Source organism: Aulonocara stuartgranti, assembly GCF_965226115.1.
Source record: "Aulonocara stuartgranti genome assembly, chromosome: 9".
NCBI lineage: Eukaryota > Metazoa > Chordata > Actinopteri > Cichliformes > Cichlidae > Aulonocara > Aulonocara stuartgranti.
Window position 1 is genome coordinate 12092187 of NC_138960.1, and position 15210 is coordinate 12107396.

General features: G+C 42.4%; 1 protein-coding gene across 1 annotated transcript in view; it reads right to left on the reverse strand.

Moving 5' to 3' along the window:
• arhgap29a (Rho GTPase activating protein 29a) overlaps positions 1-12183 on the reverse strand; it is a 32850-nt gene extending 20667 nt beyond the window's left edge. Inside the window, exons 1-2 of the mRNA XM_082545860.1 lie at positions 11916-12183; positions 10333-10735 (exon numbers count right to left, since the gene is read on the reverse strand). Of these exons, the coding sequence (XP_082401986.1) occupies positions 10333-10609 (277 nt within the window). The 5' untranslated portion in view covers positions 10610-10735; positions 11916-12183. The remainder of the gene's footprint in view (positions 1-10332; positions 10736-11915) is intronic.
• Positions 12184-15210: the final 3027 nt, after the last annotated feature.

The window sequence follows — 15210 nt, forward strand, 5'->3', positions numbered from 1 at the left end:
GCTTATATCGTGATAGATATCGTTATCGCCTGAAATGAAAAAAACATATCGTGATATGAAAAAATCTCATATCGCCCAGCTCTACTGGGAACTTTATGTCCAGCCGACTAGACTGTTGAGAAATATCATCATACAGACAACAAGCGGCAACTCAAACCAATTAACCAGCAAAAGATTGCCTAAAATGTGTGGAAATAACTAAATAAGCAGCTCATTACCAAAAACTATTTCATGAGGGGACAAGCTCAATCACAAGACTGTTTCACTACCACAGTGAGATGGTCGTCCATGCCAACATGCTTGCTCCTTCTATTTTGCCAAAAGCTTCTCCACAGGACCTGGAATCCCATCTTTATCCATAGCAACCATCTTCATCAATCATCAGATGCCATGTGCAGCTCCTTCCAGTGCCGAAGACCTGGTGGGTTTTGAGGGCATAAGCCTCTAGTCTTTTTGTTTCAGCTGCCCAGCTCCACACGAGGCAGCAAAAGGAACCAGTGATGAACTTCTGGCACAACCAGACATCATAATAAGACTCAGTTCTGCCGTACAAAACTTGACAAACGTTGTTTTGTAATGGTCCAGCAACTACTCTGTTATTTTTACTGTTACTTTTAGTATTTTTGAATGTAGATTTTTGCTATTTTTATCCCTGGTGCTAGGGTTTTCCCACAACCTCTTTCTGTCACTATCTTATATGATAAGGGTCAACGTTTACAACAAGTTGCTTCAACCCTTGAGCCCTTAATGGGTCCTGGTCAGTTTAGATCCCATTTATGGACATTATCCTTTGAAAGACAACATACACACAATGGACTAAATCATCCCCACAGAGGCAAGATACCCTATTCATCTACCAAATAACTGGATACCGAATCCTGAAAGCATCAAGCTTGGGGAGACTAAAGGTTTATTAAGGACAAGCCTAAAATCATGAATGCCCACAAGACAGAGGGTCTTCCTTTACAAAGCTCCATGGGCTTCAATCGTCAATGGCAGCTGTGTGGCCTATTGGAAAAACCTAAATAGAGGCTAATTAGCAAGACATTATGGGTGCATCCACCAGCCCAGCATGACACAGGATAATGTACAGAGACTGATTATTTAACCCCTAAATTGCCTTTCTGGCTGGAACACAAAGAAAGGACTGGTTCCCACTGCAGAGTGCCTTTAAAAAAAACATAATGGCAGAGGTATTGACAGTGCAGCGATGGAAGACGTTTCAATTTGCAAATAGTTGAAGGATTTCTGAACACTGGTAAAAAAATAAACACGCCTCTGGGAAGATCATTCTGTTTTCCCCTGGGAAATCTAAGGACTCTGGAGTGAGGACTTGTTTGAGTACCAAAAACTCCCCATTGTCCCTGGGGCAAATGGCAAACAAGTGGGATTGGTCACCTCATGGGCCTGCTACATGAAGCATTTATGGAACATAAATCACAACAAAGGCTTTCCACAGGAAAGAAGGAGAGGAGTTTGTGCTTATCTTTGTCCAAGTGTGACAGTTAGCAGAGGAAAGATTGTAAGGAGTAGTAGGGGAGGAGTTTTAGTTTGATGGGAGCCAGAAAAAAAAGTGTGTGGGGGGGTTGTGTGTTATTTGGGGTAGTACTCTTACTGGGGATTTGTCCAAAATTTACCCCAGCACCCCACATCCCTGCTTCAGAGGGGGTTATGAGGGAGGGAGTGAGTGAGAGACATTCCTGGGCATAATAAGCCCTGGTGAATGAAGGCTGCAGAGGGATCAGACTCTGATCCTGATGAGAAGGAGGCCGCAGATCAGGAGCTGCTCAGAGGCTGCCAGCAACGCATTGCCAGGTTTTTACTTCATTAGCGTCATGGAAACCCAACATTCCAGCCTCTTGTTTGGGAGCGCGGACGGGAGTTGCGGGAGCGAGGAGTGGAGGGGGATCCATAATGAAAACATTGTCAGATCGCTCACCACTGAGATGACACGTCAACACCAAAACACTGTGGAGCAGATGCTCTCTTGACACCTTCACGTGATGGACTTCAAGATTTAACATTAAGTTTAGGATGCACACTTCCATTTGATAAGATTCATGATTGGTTTAGGCTACGTAGTATGCAGGAAAGACATGTGGCACATCAGTGAAGCAGTGACGTGCACAGGAATTATTTGCCCGAGTTGTGTCTGTTTGGTTCTCAGAACAAAAAAGGATTTAAAACAAACAAACAAAAGACAAAAAAACATATTAAACTTAGACTAAATAAAAAAAATAAACCTTCTACTTCACGTTACCCACAATAAAAGAATAACCATATAATAAAACTAGCCGCTTTTGTTGCAACCCCAACGTCTTTGCTTGATGTGTACCACATGCCAGCTTTCACTTTTTGGGCCTTCAATGATTCGACTCTTTGAGGCACAAAACTTCCACTTGGGTCTGACACAATATGACTTGGCAACATTCCTTTTGCTGCGACCCTAGCTATGCTCATTCATGCATTGCAAATCATGGGAGCAATGTATTATTTATGCTTCAAAACATTTGAGAGGACAGAGGCTGCGCATTGCCACAAAACGAGTGTGAAATCGCTAAACGTGTCACGACCGGGTCTGCGCCGCTCCGATCAGATGGAAGCAGCTCAAGGCAGAGGGGGCTAAATAATATGTTGGACAGGCAACCCATGACTAATGTCAATCAAAACCACTCCATGTGTCCCATTGAATAAGACCGCAGCAGGACATTCCTTTGACTCACCCCCTAAATAACCAGCTGGCACTTTGGAGTGGCAGTAACTTGAGCATTCATCAAAAGCTACGGTAAGATTTGCTAAGCATAGTTTGACCCTTAGGTCTAATAATCAATCACTGTCTGACTCAATAACCTTTTTATTGTAAAGGAGTCATATTTAATTGGCAAGAGTGAAATGCCACTTTCTACCACCTCTCTCACTTACAGGCAAAAACGACCTCACCACCATTTCAAACTATTTGCGCGACTATAAGGCAATCCTGCGAAATAGGTCCACTTAACCTTTAACACTCTGCCAGGTCACTGCAATGGGTGGCCTATAGATCCCCTCGATATCCCCCCTCCCCATCAAACTTCCTGTGGTCAACGGCCGTGTTCCACCTCTGTCGACAGACCACCGGCAGCCTGCTCTGTGGATTAGCAGATTACACTCAGCTGGTTAAAAAAGGCAGGGGAACATCGCCTACGTTTCTATGCTCATGCCAAACCATTCCCTGTTGCTTTACCTTTGAAGCCATTTTCCCATGGCTGCATGCACAAAGAGCTGTCATTCAAGAGAAGAAAAAAAAATACCCTTAGGCTAGACACGCAGCACCTTCTACCCAGGTAGGGGGCTTTTTTTGTTCCCACTCTGCTGGGAATTGCCTTTTTCAAGCTTGTTAGCAGTTAAAAAAAATAATTAAGAAAACGTGCCATCATGTTAACAGAGAGAAGAACAAGCTATAACCATATTAATAACAATTACAAAAATCCAATAACATGTTAAGACAGGTGAAAAATCCCAAGATGTGTTTCTCTAATGACACATTTACCCATCAGATATTTCCCTCTTTAATCCTTTGAATAGAAATGAGATGCCCAGTAGAGTGAAGAATTTGTTTTCATCCTCTTTCATTTCTATTTGGAGCCGTCTGTCACAGACGAAAGACAGGCGACCTTTCTCTCTAGATATCCCCCCAGATCACCACCCTGCCGCTGTCGCCCACTGTGGACGCAAAGCCCTGAAGGCTGGCATTCCAACTATGCTTTTTTTTTTTTTTTTAAAGAGAAACTTCAAATACCCCCACAGTGCAACCTCTAGTTTGCAGCCAAGCAGGCCAGGCATTAGACTGAAGAGAGTACGGGCAAAGGAAAATCTGCAGGACAGAGTTGGGAGAGCTGTCCAACAAGTGCACAGATGGGCCCCTTTAGTACACCTGTCAAGGGGCAGAATTGGGTGGTGAGGAGGCTGAGGTTGGGGGCAAACACTGCACTGAGAACAAGAGCACACTGTTTAGCTTTACTAGCATTCTAATCCTGGGAGAATGGGCTTTGTGGGCTAAAAAGCTTTAAAAAGACCCTCAAAACACAGTTACTTTCATAACTGTCAAGGCATTTAATTGACTGAAACAGTACATTTCAGTCAATAAAAAACATTCAAGAATTCCACGTTTTGTGAACTTAGCACGCTGCAAAGGGTCGACTTCAGGGACATTCATTGCTTTGTATAGCTCCAACTTGAACTACACCGAATATAAAAAAGGAATCTGGGAAAACCATACCAAGCATTTTAACTGAGCACATTGCACTGTTTTGTTTCTTGCAATTAACAGCGTGAGCAGACTCAGAACGTGCACAGGAGCGAAGGCATTCTGGGCTCTAGAGCCAGTGCTAATCTGCCACTCTTCTGTAAAAGCTTTCAAAGTTATGAACCAAGGAGTTTTCTCTTATATTAGTCATGACCTATTTCTGTTCTATCAAATGACTGGGAAGGTAATGGTTTAATTTTTGTGCTTATAATTCAATGAATGCACTCCCATCAGCTTTGTTGGCAGGTACCAACAGAGCTATGAGCTGTAAACAGCGTGGGGTTGGTCCAGTCGCATGCAAGCATGCACCAAGGTTAGGGTTAGCCCTGCGACAGACCAGCAACCTGTCCAAGGTGTACCCCACCTGAGATAGGCTCCAGCCCCCTGCAACCCTGAACTGGATGAGCACCATCATGCACCGTCAGCATTAATTTGGATATCCCCGTTTAATGGATGAATAATTTGCACCATAGAGTCTTGATGTCATTGCATAGTCTCAGTAAATCTTCAGCCTTCAAGTTTAATTAAAAGAGGCAAAAGAAAGTCTTACACAGACAAAGAGTCCTTTAATAAATCTATTATCTGTATTCTGAGTAATATTAATAAGAATAACATGACACTGCTATATGCCTGTTTTTCACACACATAGAAAACATCTTCAGTATCCATTTTTTATATGGGCAAAAACCTTCTACTCTATATATGAAAGAATACCCAAGGGCTGATTCTCTCAAGCACATTCCCGCTTCAGCTCCCACAGTCTATCTAAACCTCTCGTGCCCAGTGTGGGAATCCTGGAGCTTTATCTCGGTGTGTGGCAGACATCGACAGCCTCCTGGAACAAAGCTGCTCCCACAACAACAGTGCCCATAAGTGTAAATCTTTCTGGAGTGTACGAAGGAGAGGGATACGCACAGAGAGGGAGCTTCCTAGGGTTCCAACTTGAAAACAACTTACAAATCTTCAAGTCATGTTGGACTATCAAACTCAACAAGTCTGCATGGCTTTGCCACCTGTATACAGCCTGCCTTCAGTGTACACATTGTTGTTGCCAAAAGATAGATAGTCAGCTCAGTGCGCTCTGTACAGGGTGCATCATTACATGTTTTGTTCCCCCAGTCAGAGAGGATAAATTGACCTGCCATATGTCACAAGACTCTGTACTTTAATCCTAGGGAGGGAGGGAGAACAATCCAAAAATCTATCCAACTCTAGCCCATCAACTAATACCAAGACAATAGCTGTGCTTTTAAACAAGGATCCCCCAGAACAATTAAGCTAATGTAATAAATCCAGTTAGGAGGCTTAATTTACAAGATAAGTGTCCAGCATGATTAAATCGAGATCCCAGGAATCCCAAACCTTGCATGTAAGTACATATTGGGGAGACTTATTATCTTGTGCTCAGGATAATTTACAGCAACTTTAAATACAGGCACAGTAAAAGAACCATAAAAGGAACTTTTTGGAGGCAAGAAGAAGCTTGCATGCATTACAGTGGATCCCAGACCCAGAGGGAGAGACTGTCTAAACACAGCATAGCTGCGGCCATTAAGAAAGTCTGGAACGGTTAGTGAAAAGTACAAGAAGGGCTAATTTTAGGCTGGTATTTCACAAGCGGTGAGTTGGAATACAAATTACGAAAATAGCATTAGGGCTTTCTCTGAGGACCCAGATCAGAATCACTTTCCCACAGAGCCTTTTCAGCATGGTAGGATATTCAGCCGGCTTTCAAAAAAAAGACACAAAAATAAAAAGACGGGCACTTACGTTATGACATGTGGGAAAATATTTTCACTTCAACAAAATTTCAAAAAAAGTCCAAAACGCCAATATGCAACTTGCTAAACTTACATTACCCATGAATGAACCAGCTGAACCAATTTCTTTTTTCAAGGTGTATTACAGGATGCCGTTACACATTACTCAACACCTGCAGGTCACTTTTAGAAGCCACCTGTTAATCATTAAAATCCAGAACAACACAATCTAAACCTCTGAAAACCCACACTGATTAACAGAGGACACCTACCACTCAAAGGCTGAATTAAAGAGGGCAGCCATACGAGTCATCCATTCCCCCTGACAGATCATAACCGTGACAAATGATGACGAAGCTGTAATAAAACCCAGTTTTTATGTACGTGTACTGCACCGCAGGCATTTCCAGAAAGAATGATGGGGACTGTGCAATATTTGACAATCACAGAGCTGCTGAGGCCACGGGCTTTGGACACATCAGCATTCACGTGCTGCACTGAAATCTCACTTCATTTATAATGCATGATTAAAGACTTGGCTTTAAACCCCATTGTGGCCCACTTTGTCAGCATGTAATTCAAGAGATTCGCTAAACAAGTGTGTGTGGTTTGTTCTACAGCAATGTAGGGTACATGTAACATGAGTGTAGGACACACACAATGAACTAAGCAGTGGATGCAGATCTGAGTTTAAGATTTTCTATGTGAAGTTGCGTGTTTATAGTAGTCACAATATATCAGCAGTCCACAAAAGCAGTCCATAGAAAAATACAGGGTGTCAAATTAAGGCAGAAACAGGGAACAGATATTTGACCGACAGGGAAACGCCCTGACACCGATGCAGGGATGCAGGGAATATATGAAACACCGCATCAGCTGCTGTTAATGCCTTGTTACAGCATGCTAATCTGGTTAAAACTGTTCTGTTCAAAGACTGACCAGACAACTAGAAAAGCATCAGAATTACACGATTTACTCACTGTGCTCGGGTCTTTTCCCTGGTTTTTCTTATTCATCTCCTCCCTGAAAAGCCCTGCTGGTTTTACACAGCAACAGCACAACTACATTGAAAAAGCTCAAATCAAAGCTGTCTGTATGCAGACGGACTGCTTGTTTAGTCTGCCACCATCTTTAAATTCAACGGATTTGTAAAGTAGTTAAGCCGACAGCAGCTGTCCACATCTCTCATTCTATCAGCAACACCTGCGATGTGCAGGAATGAGGCTAAATTGAACATTTTAAAGCTTTTGTTGCTATTTAGCTTCTACATAAAATATAAGTCCATTAACAAACCATATTATAGTCTTAAATATTACACTAACCGGCTTTATTATGGTTGAGTGAAAACACAAAACTGGGCCAGTAAATGTCTGAATGACCTACACTGAATGGTTTGCTTAGTGTTGCAGTTTTCCTTATTGCGCAGCTGACACATGAAATTGGCCACGATCCTCCTCGGTACTCACAACAACAGCGATGGCACACCTATCGCATCAGGACAGGCACTCCCTCACCTCTAAAATAGACGATGAGAAGCGACAGTCTGTTGCTTGGAGTTTGTTATTTGTTGTAAGAAGACACATTAGGGGCTAAATAGTTGCTTGACAAATCATATGATGGAAAGACTCTACTTACAGCTGTACGCAAATGCCATGAGGGCAAACTCCACAGCTCATCTGCAAAACAATATGTCAAAATAACAATCCCCTCCATCCAATTACTAACAAGTCTTTCACAAGCAACCACTGGACAAAGTCACGCCCCCAAAAGTATCTGTCACACTGTGAATATGACATGTTGTCAACATTGACCCAACAGCAATCCAGGAGGATAAACAGATTTCTCTTAGCAAAAGACAATTCAGACATGCGTCACTGACCCACAACTCAAGAGGCACTAAGTACTAATCACCATTTAAGGTTGATGTGCATTGCCAGAAAAATAAAACACAGGCTGAGAAAAGCCCCTGTGGGATCAGTCCTGCGGTCAGCAGCTATTCTGGACTTGGGAAAGAATCGTTTCTGCAAAAAGTTGCCAGTTAGCAGAAGCATGATAGTCTGGAGATGCCTCCTGGGACAATGAGTGTCAGACTCACATCAGTGACTGTGAATACAGGCAGTGTTACAGGCTACAGGGGCTCTGAGCTGACTGTCGCTCGTCACTCTGTGTCGTTAAAAAAAAAAGGAGGGTTCCCTCCAGTTTCAGCAAGCGCTGGGGGTAATGAGAGGTTGCCTCTATTGTGAAGCACCACAGAAACAATATGGCCATAAATTTTGGGGGTGGGGTGGGAGGAGGCCTTGGGGTGTTAAATCAAACCCAATCCGAGCACAAGTCAGCGACTTCCAACAATCTGTTAGCGCACTCCCTTAATGCCCTGAAGCCCTAAACCTTAACAATGACACGACAAGCAAAAACCACCCTGATACAATCAAGATAAAGACTTATTTCCTGAATCAGTACATATTGCCAAGTTTGGTAGCCTCTCTGTAAGACCCTGCCCCGTGCTTGCATGGGTTCACGATGTAACAATCAGCCTTTAAACATTACTTCTAACTCTACCTTTTGCTTGAGCCGCGATCGACTTTTTTGCCACTTCCCCCAGTAGCGGGCAGATCCATTTTCTGCATCGTAATCTGCCCCGTTTTCCCCAAATCTGCCCTTTCCTGTACTTAGCCAAAATAAGCCTTTCAATGGGGATACTCACAAGCTTTGCAATCACGTGTTGGGATCTCAACGACTACACTGGCATGACGGAGCCTGTGCTTACTAGACCTGTAAATGATGTGCAGTTACATAGGCAACGACTGTAATTAGCATTAGGAGACAAACAGAGATTACAAACCGGTTTCTTAACCCCAGTAACCAAAGGCAAAAATATCTACAATGACAGCTATGCAACCGTGATCCACAGCGAGAACCTGCGCTAGCACTCTATGTATTGACTTTGATATATTAAATCTGCTATTAAACTAAATGAAAACACAACTGTCTGTTGATTACACTCGACCAAGTCGTCAATCATAGAAAATGTGACGCGGTAAAGGCTTCAAGGTATATTTCCTAAATAAAGTCTCCTCCTGCCCCCATAAAACTGGAGACGTCAGTCGCTCGCACATGATGATTTACTGCTTTGATCTGCGGCGTGCTGACGGGTCGCTGAAAAGTCTCTCAAGCTGCCCAGCCGGGTCAAGCACCTTTGCTGACCTTTGCTGAAAAAAAAAACAAAAAAAACCACTGGGATTCCTTTTTCCTAAAGCTTGAGTGTCATGGCAGTGCTAATGGGGGGGAAAAGGGGACAGCCCCACCACCATATGTACCTTGACCTCATCTTAATAAGACCTGGGGATTAACAAATCTGGGTCTCATCCAAAAGCTAATGCACAACGTACCAAAGCAGGAATGGCGTAAACCTCAGTCCAGACCTTACTTCCCTGTAGATTGGTAACTGTCTAAAGGAAACGCATTAATAACTGGCTTAGTATTCCATCTAAATTCCTTACTGTCAGTATAGCCCAGCTGGAATGCTGCTGCTGTTGTTTTGGGGGGGGGTTTGTATCACGTTTAAAACAGATCAGAGCGGCGCCAACTTTTTATTCAATTCTCACTGTGTATTTTGTCTGAGACCAATTAAAACACATTATTTTCTACTTTACAGGAAAGATAAGAGCCATAGTGAAAGTGAGATAAGGCAGGTTCACTGACTGTGCAGTCAAGGCCGGGACATGACAAAAACAGGTAAATAGGGTCCGGACTGTGTCCTCTGCGGTGACAGCAAAAGTATGTGCACAAGAGCGGACCGGCAGCTACATTCAGCAATAAATCGCCGTTCCAACACTACTCAGCACTTCTGTGTCGTGAGAAGCCCGGCGTTTAAAGACCAATCAAGTGTTTTGGTTTTTTTATGACTGAAACAGAATAATAAAAAAGCAGAGGAGGTGTGCAGTGTTTAGTTAAGAAACAGGCAAACATTGCTAATACATGGAAGTACTCATTGGTGTAATTTGTTGAAAAAGCCCACATCCACAGCAGGCACACTGTTGTGGAAACAAACCACTCACAGTTACCCCCAAAGACACTCTCATAACAGCAGAAAGAGTCCAGATTAAGCGAGCCTTCTGATGCGTGTACACCTAATATGGTAACTAATGTGGTAATAATAACTGAACTGTTCGTTATTATCTATTGTTTAGTCAGGAGAGTGTTTGTGTCACTTTTAATCAGCTGTAGATTTTTTAAAGGTGGTGGCACATGTGCCGTGATGATTGCATTCTCTTGTTTCTAACATACCTTTGGAGTTGAACACCTCTTTGAGTTGCAGAAGCACGTCAGCAAACTTGCGCACGTCGCTGACCAGCTGCATGATGTAGTTTGGGTCGGAGGCGAGGACATCTGGGTTGTCCAAGCTCACCGAACCGCTCTTGGAGGCTCTGGCAGGTCCTGCTGAACTCATGCTGGAGCTGGAGAGTCGGGAAATACCCAGAGAGAGTTTGGTTCCACCACCACCACCACCACCACCACCGCCCGATCCTCCGCCAGAACTTTGGCGCAGCATGGCAGCAAGCATGCCTTTATGGTCCAGTGGCCCTCGGGCCTGATGCCTGGTGTCCTTCAGATCAGCTCTGTTCTCAAACTAAAAACAGCACCCCAGCAGGGATGAAGAGCACTCCACAGAGAGAGAAGGTGTCTAATCCTGAAACATGAAATTACAATAAGATGACATTACAAAGCTTTTCCACAACTTCAATACAACCACATGTGAAATCAGAGAGGACATAAACTTTTAACAGCAACATGTACAACAAGACTATTTTTCATCCAGCTTTGCCACTGCTAGAAATCTTTTACTGATAATCAGCATACTCAGAAATCATATCGGGCATTTGTTGATACTCAACAGGTGGATTTTCCACGTTTTCTATGGCACTGGCAATCGTGACAGTCTGCAGTGAGCATGAAATGGTCAATATGTACAGTTCGCAAGCAGTGTGGTGCTTTGAACAATGTGGAAAACTGCTGTGATGTGAATTCATCGAAATAATCTGCATTTTCACGCAGTAATTATTTAATTTACAACATTTACAGCACAGAACATAATGTGACAGAGACCACCAAACTACAGATTACTACTGCTATTACTACAATGTACTGACTAGTGTAGCGTTTCTGCACGTTTGGCGCATTACCACATTCAACACAGCAGTCATGAAATGTTAACGTTCAAATCTGTAGCTATTATGTTATATACAGCCCTGTGTATAGTGTTATGAATCTAAAGGGGGGGGGGGGGGGGGGGGGTGATCATCGTGTGTACATTTAAGCCGCTACTCAAGTCAGAGTGGCCCCATCACGTCTACACGCAGATCAAGAACAGCATGACGTTTCAAGTTAATTTTAAACAGCGGGGCGATTTTTGACTTGTTGCTAACTCAAATAAAGGCCAGATTTAATCCTCGTTAAAGTCAGTGAAACATTATGACAGAGTGGGTGATTCGGCGTCCATAAATCTAAACTAGCAACACTCTGATCATAAAATATCATCTTTTGCTGCCTTCTCCGAGCCAGCCCGCGGCCACCATTTGAGTTTAGCTGAGCAGAATGACTGGAAGAGAAAAGTGAAGTTCAGCATAAACTCATTCATCTTTCGTGGTAAAGAGACTTTGTGTTTGTGTCGTAAAGTTCGTTATCCAACAATAAAGTAAAAAAAAGATAAGCACGAAGTTCGCGTGGATCTAAATAAAAGAACTGCGACTTAACCCGCACTTTTTATTCACTTCTCTATCCTATTTTGTTAGCTTGAAGCATTTACCAGCACACATATTCTACAGTAGAAACTCAAAAAAAGTTCTAATCTATCAAATAAAATCACATACCTGCCGTTAAGTCCTGAAACATTGCAGCCCGAAAAATCCTGAAGCGAAAAAGTGTCCGATGGGCAGCATTAAAAACACATAAATTAATCCACAGACACCGCTCTGTCCTTATCTTCACAGCTGTGTCCCAAACCCTCCGGTGTCCGCCTCAGCCCCTCCGTGTTCCGTCAGCTCTTCTCTCCATGTGATGTAAACTGGAGCTCGGTTAGGGTGTGTGTGTGACCTCACTGGCATTTTTGTGGTCTCTCCCTTAACAACAGGTGTCTGGAGTTTTAAAGTGAAAAGCACACCAAACTAGAAGGCTGAACCTTCCGGTCATTCCTTTCAAAATAAAGGCGTAACTTCAAACACCATATCTTCTATTCTTGTTTTATAAAAACTGCCACCGCTAGGGGCGCTGTGATGCCGGACGGGGAGGTCTATTTAATGAGTGACTTCACCTGACTCAGGCTCAGGTGCTGCGCTGAATTTTTGCTTCTATTTTTATCAGAAAGCCTTGGGAAGAAGTAAGTTAAGTATTAAATTGAAGGTAAACAGTGTATAAATGAAACTTTTTTACCAGTGATGTGATGACTTTAAATGATAAATAGTTTGGACATTATGATAACAGTATGGTGATTTTAACATCATGATCACTTTGCGGTTACAAAACATGTAACAAGGTGCCTGGTGCTAAGCTCTCAGAAAAGCAAGAGTGATTAAACCTTTATTCTGAAAATAAAACTATCTATTCCAACCGATTTGACATTTTCTGACAAAACTATTTTTGAAATGCCATTCATAGGTCACTGGTTCTAAAATAAAGTAAACACTGAGTATAGGTTAATTGACTCCTTTGCTGATTACTGTATATGGTGTATATACAGGCATGCATGCAGGCAGCAAAGATTTCACTGACTTCGCCTGGATTGCTTATGTAAATGTACTTCTACAGCAAATCTGTATGGCAGACACATTCGGTTTGCACTAGTTTCCCATTTGCAATTTGTTTTTCTTGGATCAGGACGTTTTTTGGACATGGGACATTCCTTTGGGAAAGGCACACCACTCTGTGTCCTTTTAAAGGAGAAGAATGAGTGGGAACTGTGCTTGCAGGACACGGACAAGCTTTCTAAACTAATGCCTGGTGACTTTTAAAATCAGTACCCAGATGATAATAATTATATATTTAAAAGTAATAACTGTTTGCTTTTTTTGGAGGGGGGGGGGGGGGGGGGTTAGTACAGCCTACCCATAAGGTCGATTGTCCCCATGAACTTGATAGTTGTTTAGATCTAATGACTCTGAATAGAAATGGGGCTGTTGGTGGATACATTTTGATTTTTACAAACTGCTCTTAGGTGCTGAGTCATTTGCGTCATGGATACTTGTTTTGCCCTCATGAGATTTCCTACAAGGACAAATAATCATAGATCTCTAGATGAACATCCCTGGAAAATCTTTACACATCAAGTCAGCTATCTGACAATATAAAGTAAGCCCTGCTTTTATTTCCCACAAACCAAACATTACTTTCATCTGTTAATCAAACGTTCTTACTTTGGATGTGAGTACGTTTCCGATGTATACAGTAAAACGGGACAGGAGGAAAAAAAAGCATATCAGCACTGAAAATATCCTTCGCTTGCAACCTCAGTTATATATTACATATGACTGAATGAATTACTGTACTTGTGCTTGCAGCGGGATGCCGATTGGTCTACCAAATGGTCCTGAGAGTCATTGCCTTTTTTCACACCTTGGCTCAGGTGATGTCTCAGATGATAAATAACAGGTCAACAACCCTCAAGTCCACTCCCAAGGGGGACAAGGGGACTTGTGTGTTGGTCCATATTCAATAAATCTGAATTTGTCGTGGGGAAATACAACAGTTGGGGTTTAGAAGAGCCACAATACTGTGAAATCAGTCTGTGTTTGGCTGCATGTGTATGGATGTGAGTCTCCTGTGTTACGTGGTATGACATACAATAAAAGTAATACAGTAACAGCCCAGGTCTGAGTGTCAATACTGTATGTGTGTTAAAGAATAAAAAGCTTCAAATTACAGCATTGATTGTTTAAATAATGCTTATTGATACTCAGTGGCCATAAAGAAGGGCTCGACCCAACCCTCTTTCATCCTGTCACTCGTATCAATGAGTGCTAAAGATAAGGAACAAAATAAGCTCTTAGCTTTTTTTAATCTCTTGACACAAATGTAATGTGAGCACATGTGACTGACCAGGTTAGACGTCTATAGTGAGCCTTCAGGCTGACACAGACACTTTGATAATAACAGGGTCACCAGTGTGGGTTCCTGCTCTCCTCACTATGAAACACTCTCACATTGTCTGTGGTTCATTTTTCACTCTGGTTATGGTCTATATAACTAAGCAGGTGTTGACGCGTCAACAGTAAGTCAGTTACTGAGTGACGGTCATACTGGCTGGATGGTGTTAATGCCGTCGCTCAGCTGGTCAGTAGCAGAATTCTTAGGAAACGAATCTGACAGAGGTTGAATGATATTCTGATGCTGTGCAGTGGACTGAACTTTAAAACATTTTTCTTACTGTTTCACTTGTTTTAAGCTCCCCGTCAGTAGATGATTGAAAAATCAGTTTCTCAGGTCACTCTCTATCGCACTGGGATATAGAGCATTGCCTAGGGCCAATCACAAACCACAAGACCCACAGAGCCTTTGAGACAGTCAGGCACAATGTGACCTCTGTGGCCCATAACAATATCAAACATCAGTTTCAAAAAAAGAAAGAGAAACCCCACCCTCGTGTCTCAAAAATGTGGAATGTTGCCACTTAAGCTAGTTGTTTTATGAGCCTTTTGCCAACACACACACACACACACACACACACACACACACACACACACACACACACACACACACACACACACTACTGATGGGTGTAATATCATTGGTATTCACTGCCCTCTAGTGGTGAAATTGAGGATCCCATTTAAATCCTGTGATACTTCTGCTAAATACTTTTACATGACATTTACCAGAATACATAATCATGATCAATATTTGTTCTCTGGTACACATATTTACTGAGTAAGTGTTTTTAATGTAAATTTGAGATATTTTCAATGCTAATTATTTATATTATAAACTCTGTACAGTCAGAACTGATTTCTTTAGAGGTATCATTCTTGATGTTGTCTGTCCACTTTTGATTTTCCCTCTATATTTCACCTTTAAAAACTATTTACTTTTACTTTTCCTTGCTTGGTATCATTCTTTTCAGCACAACCTCACGTGTCTGAATTTACAGTCAAGTTTTACATTTTGACTTACTGT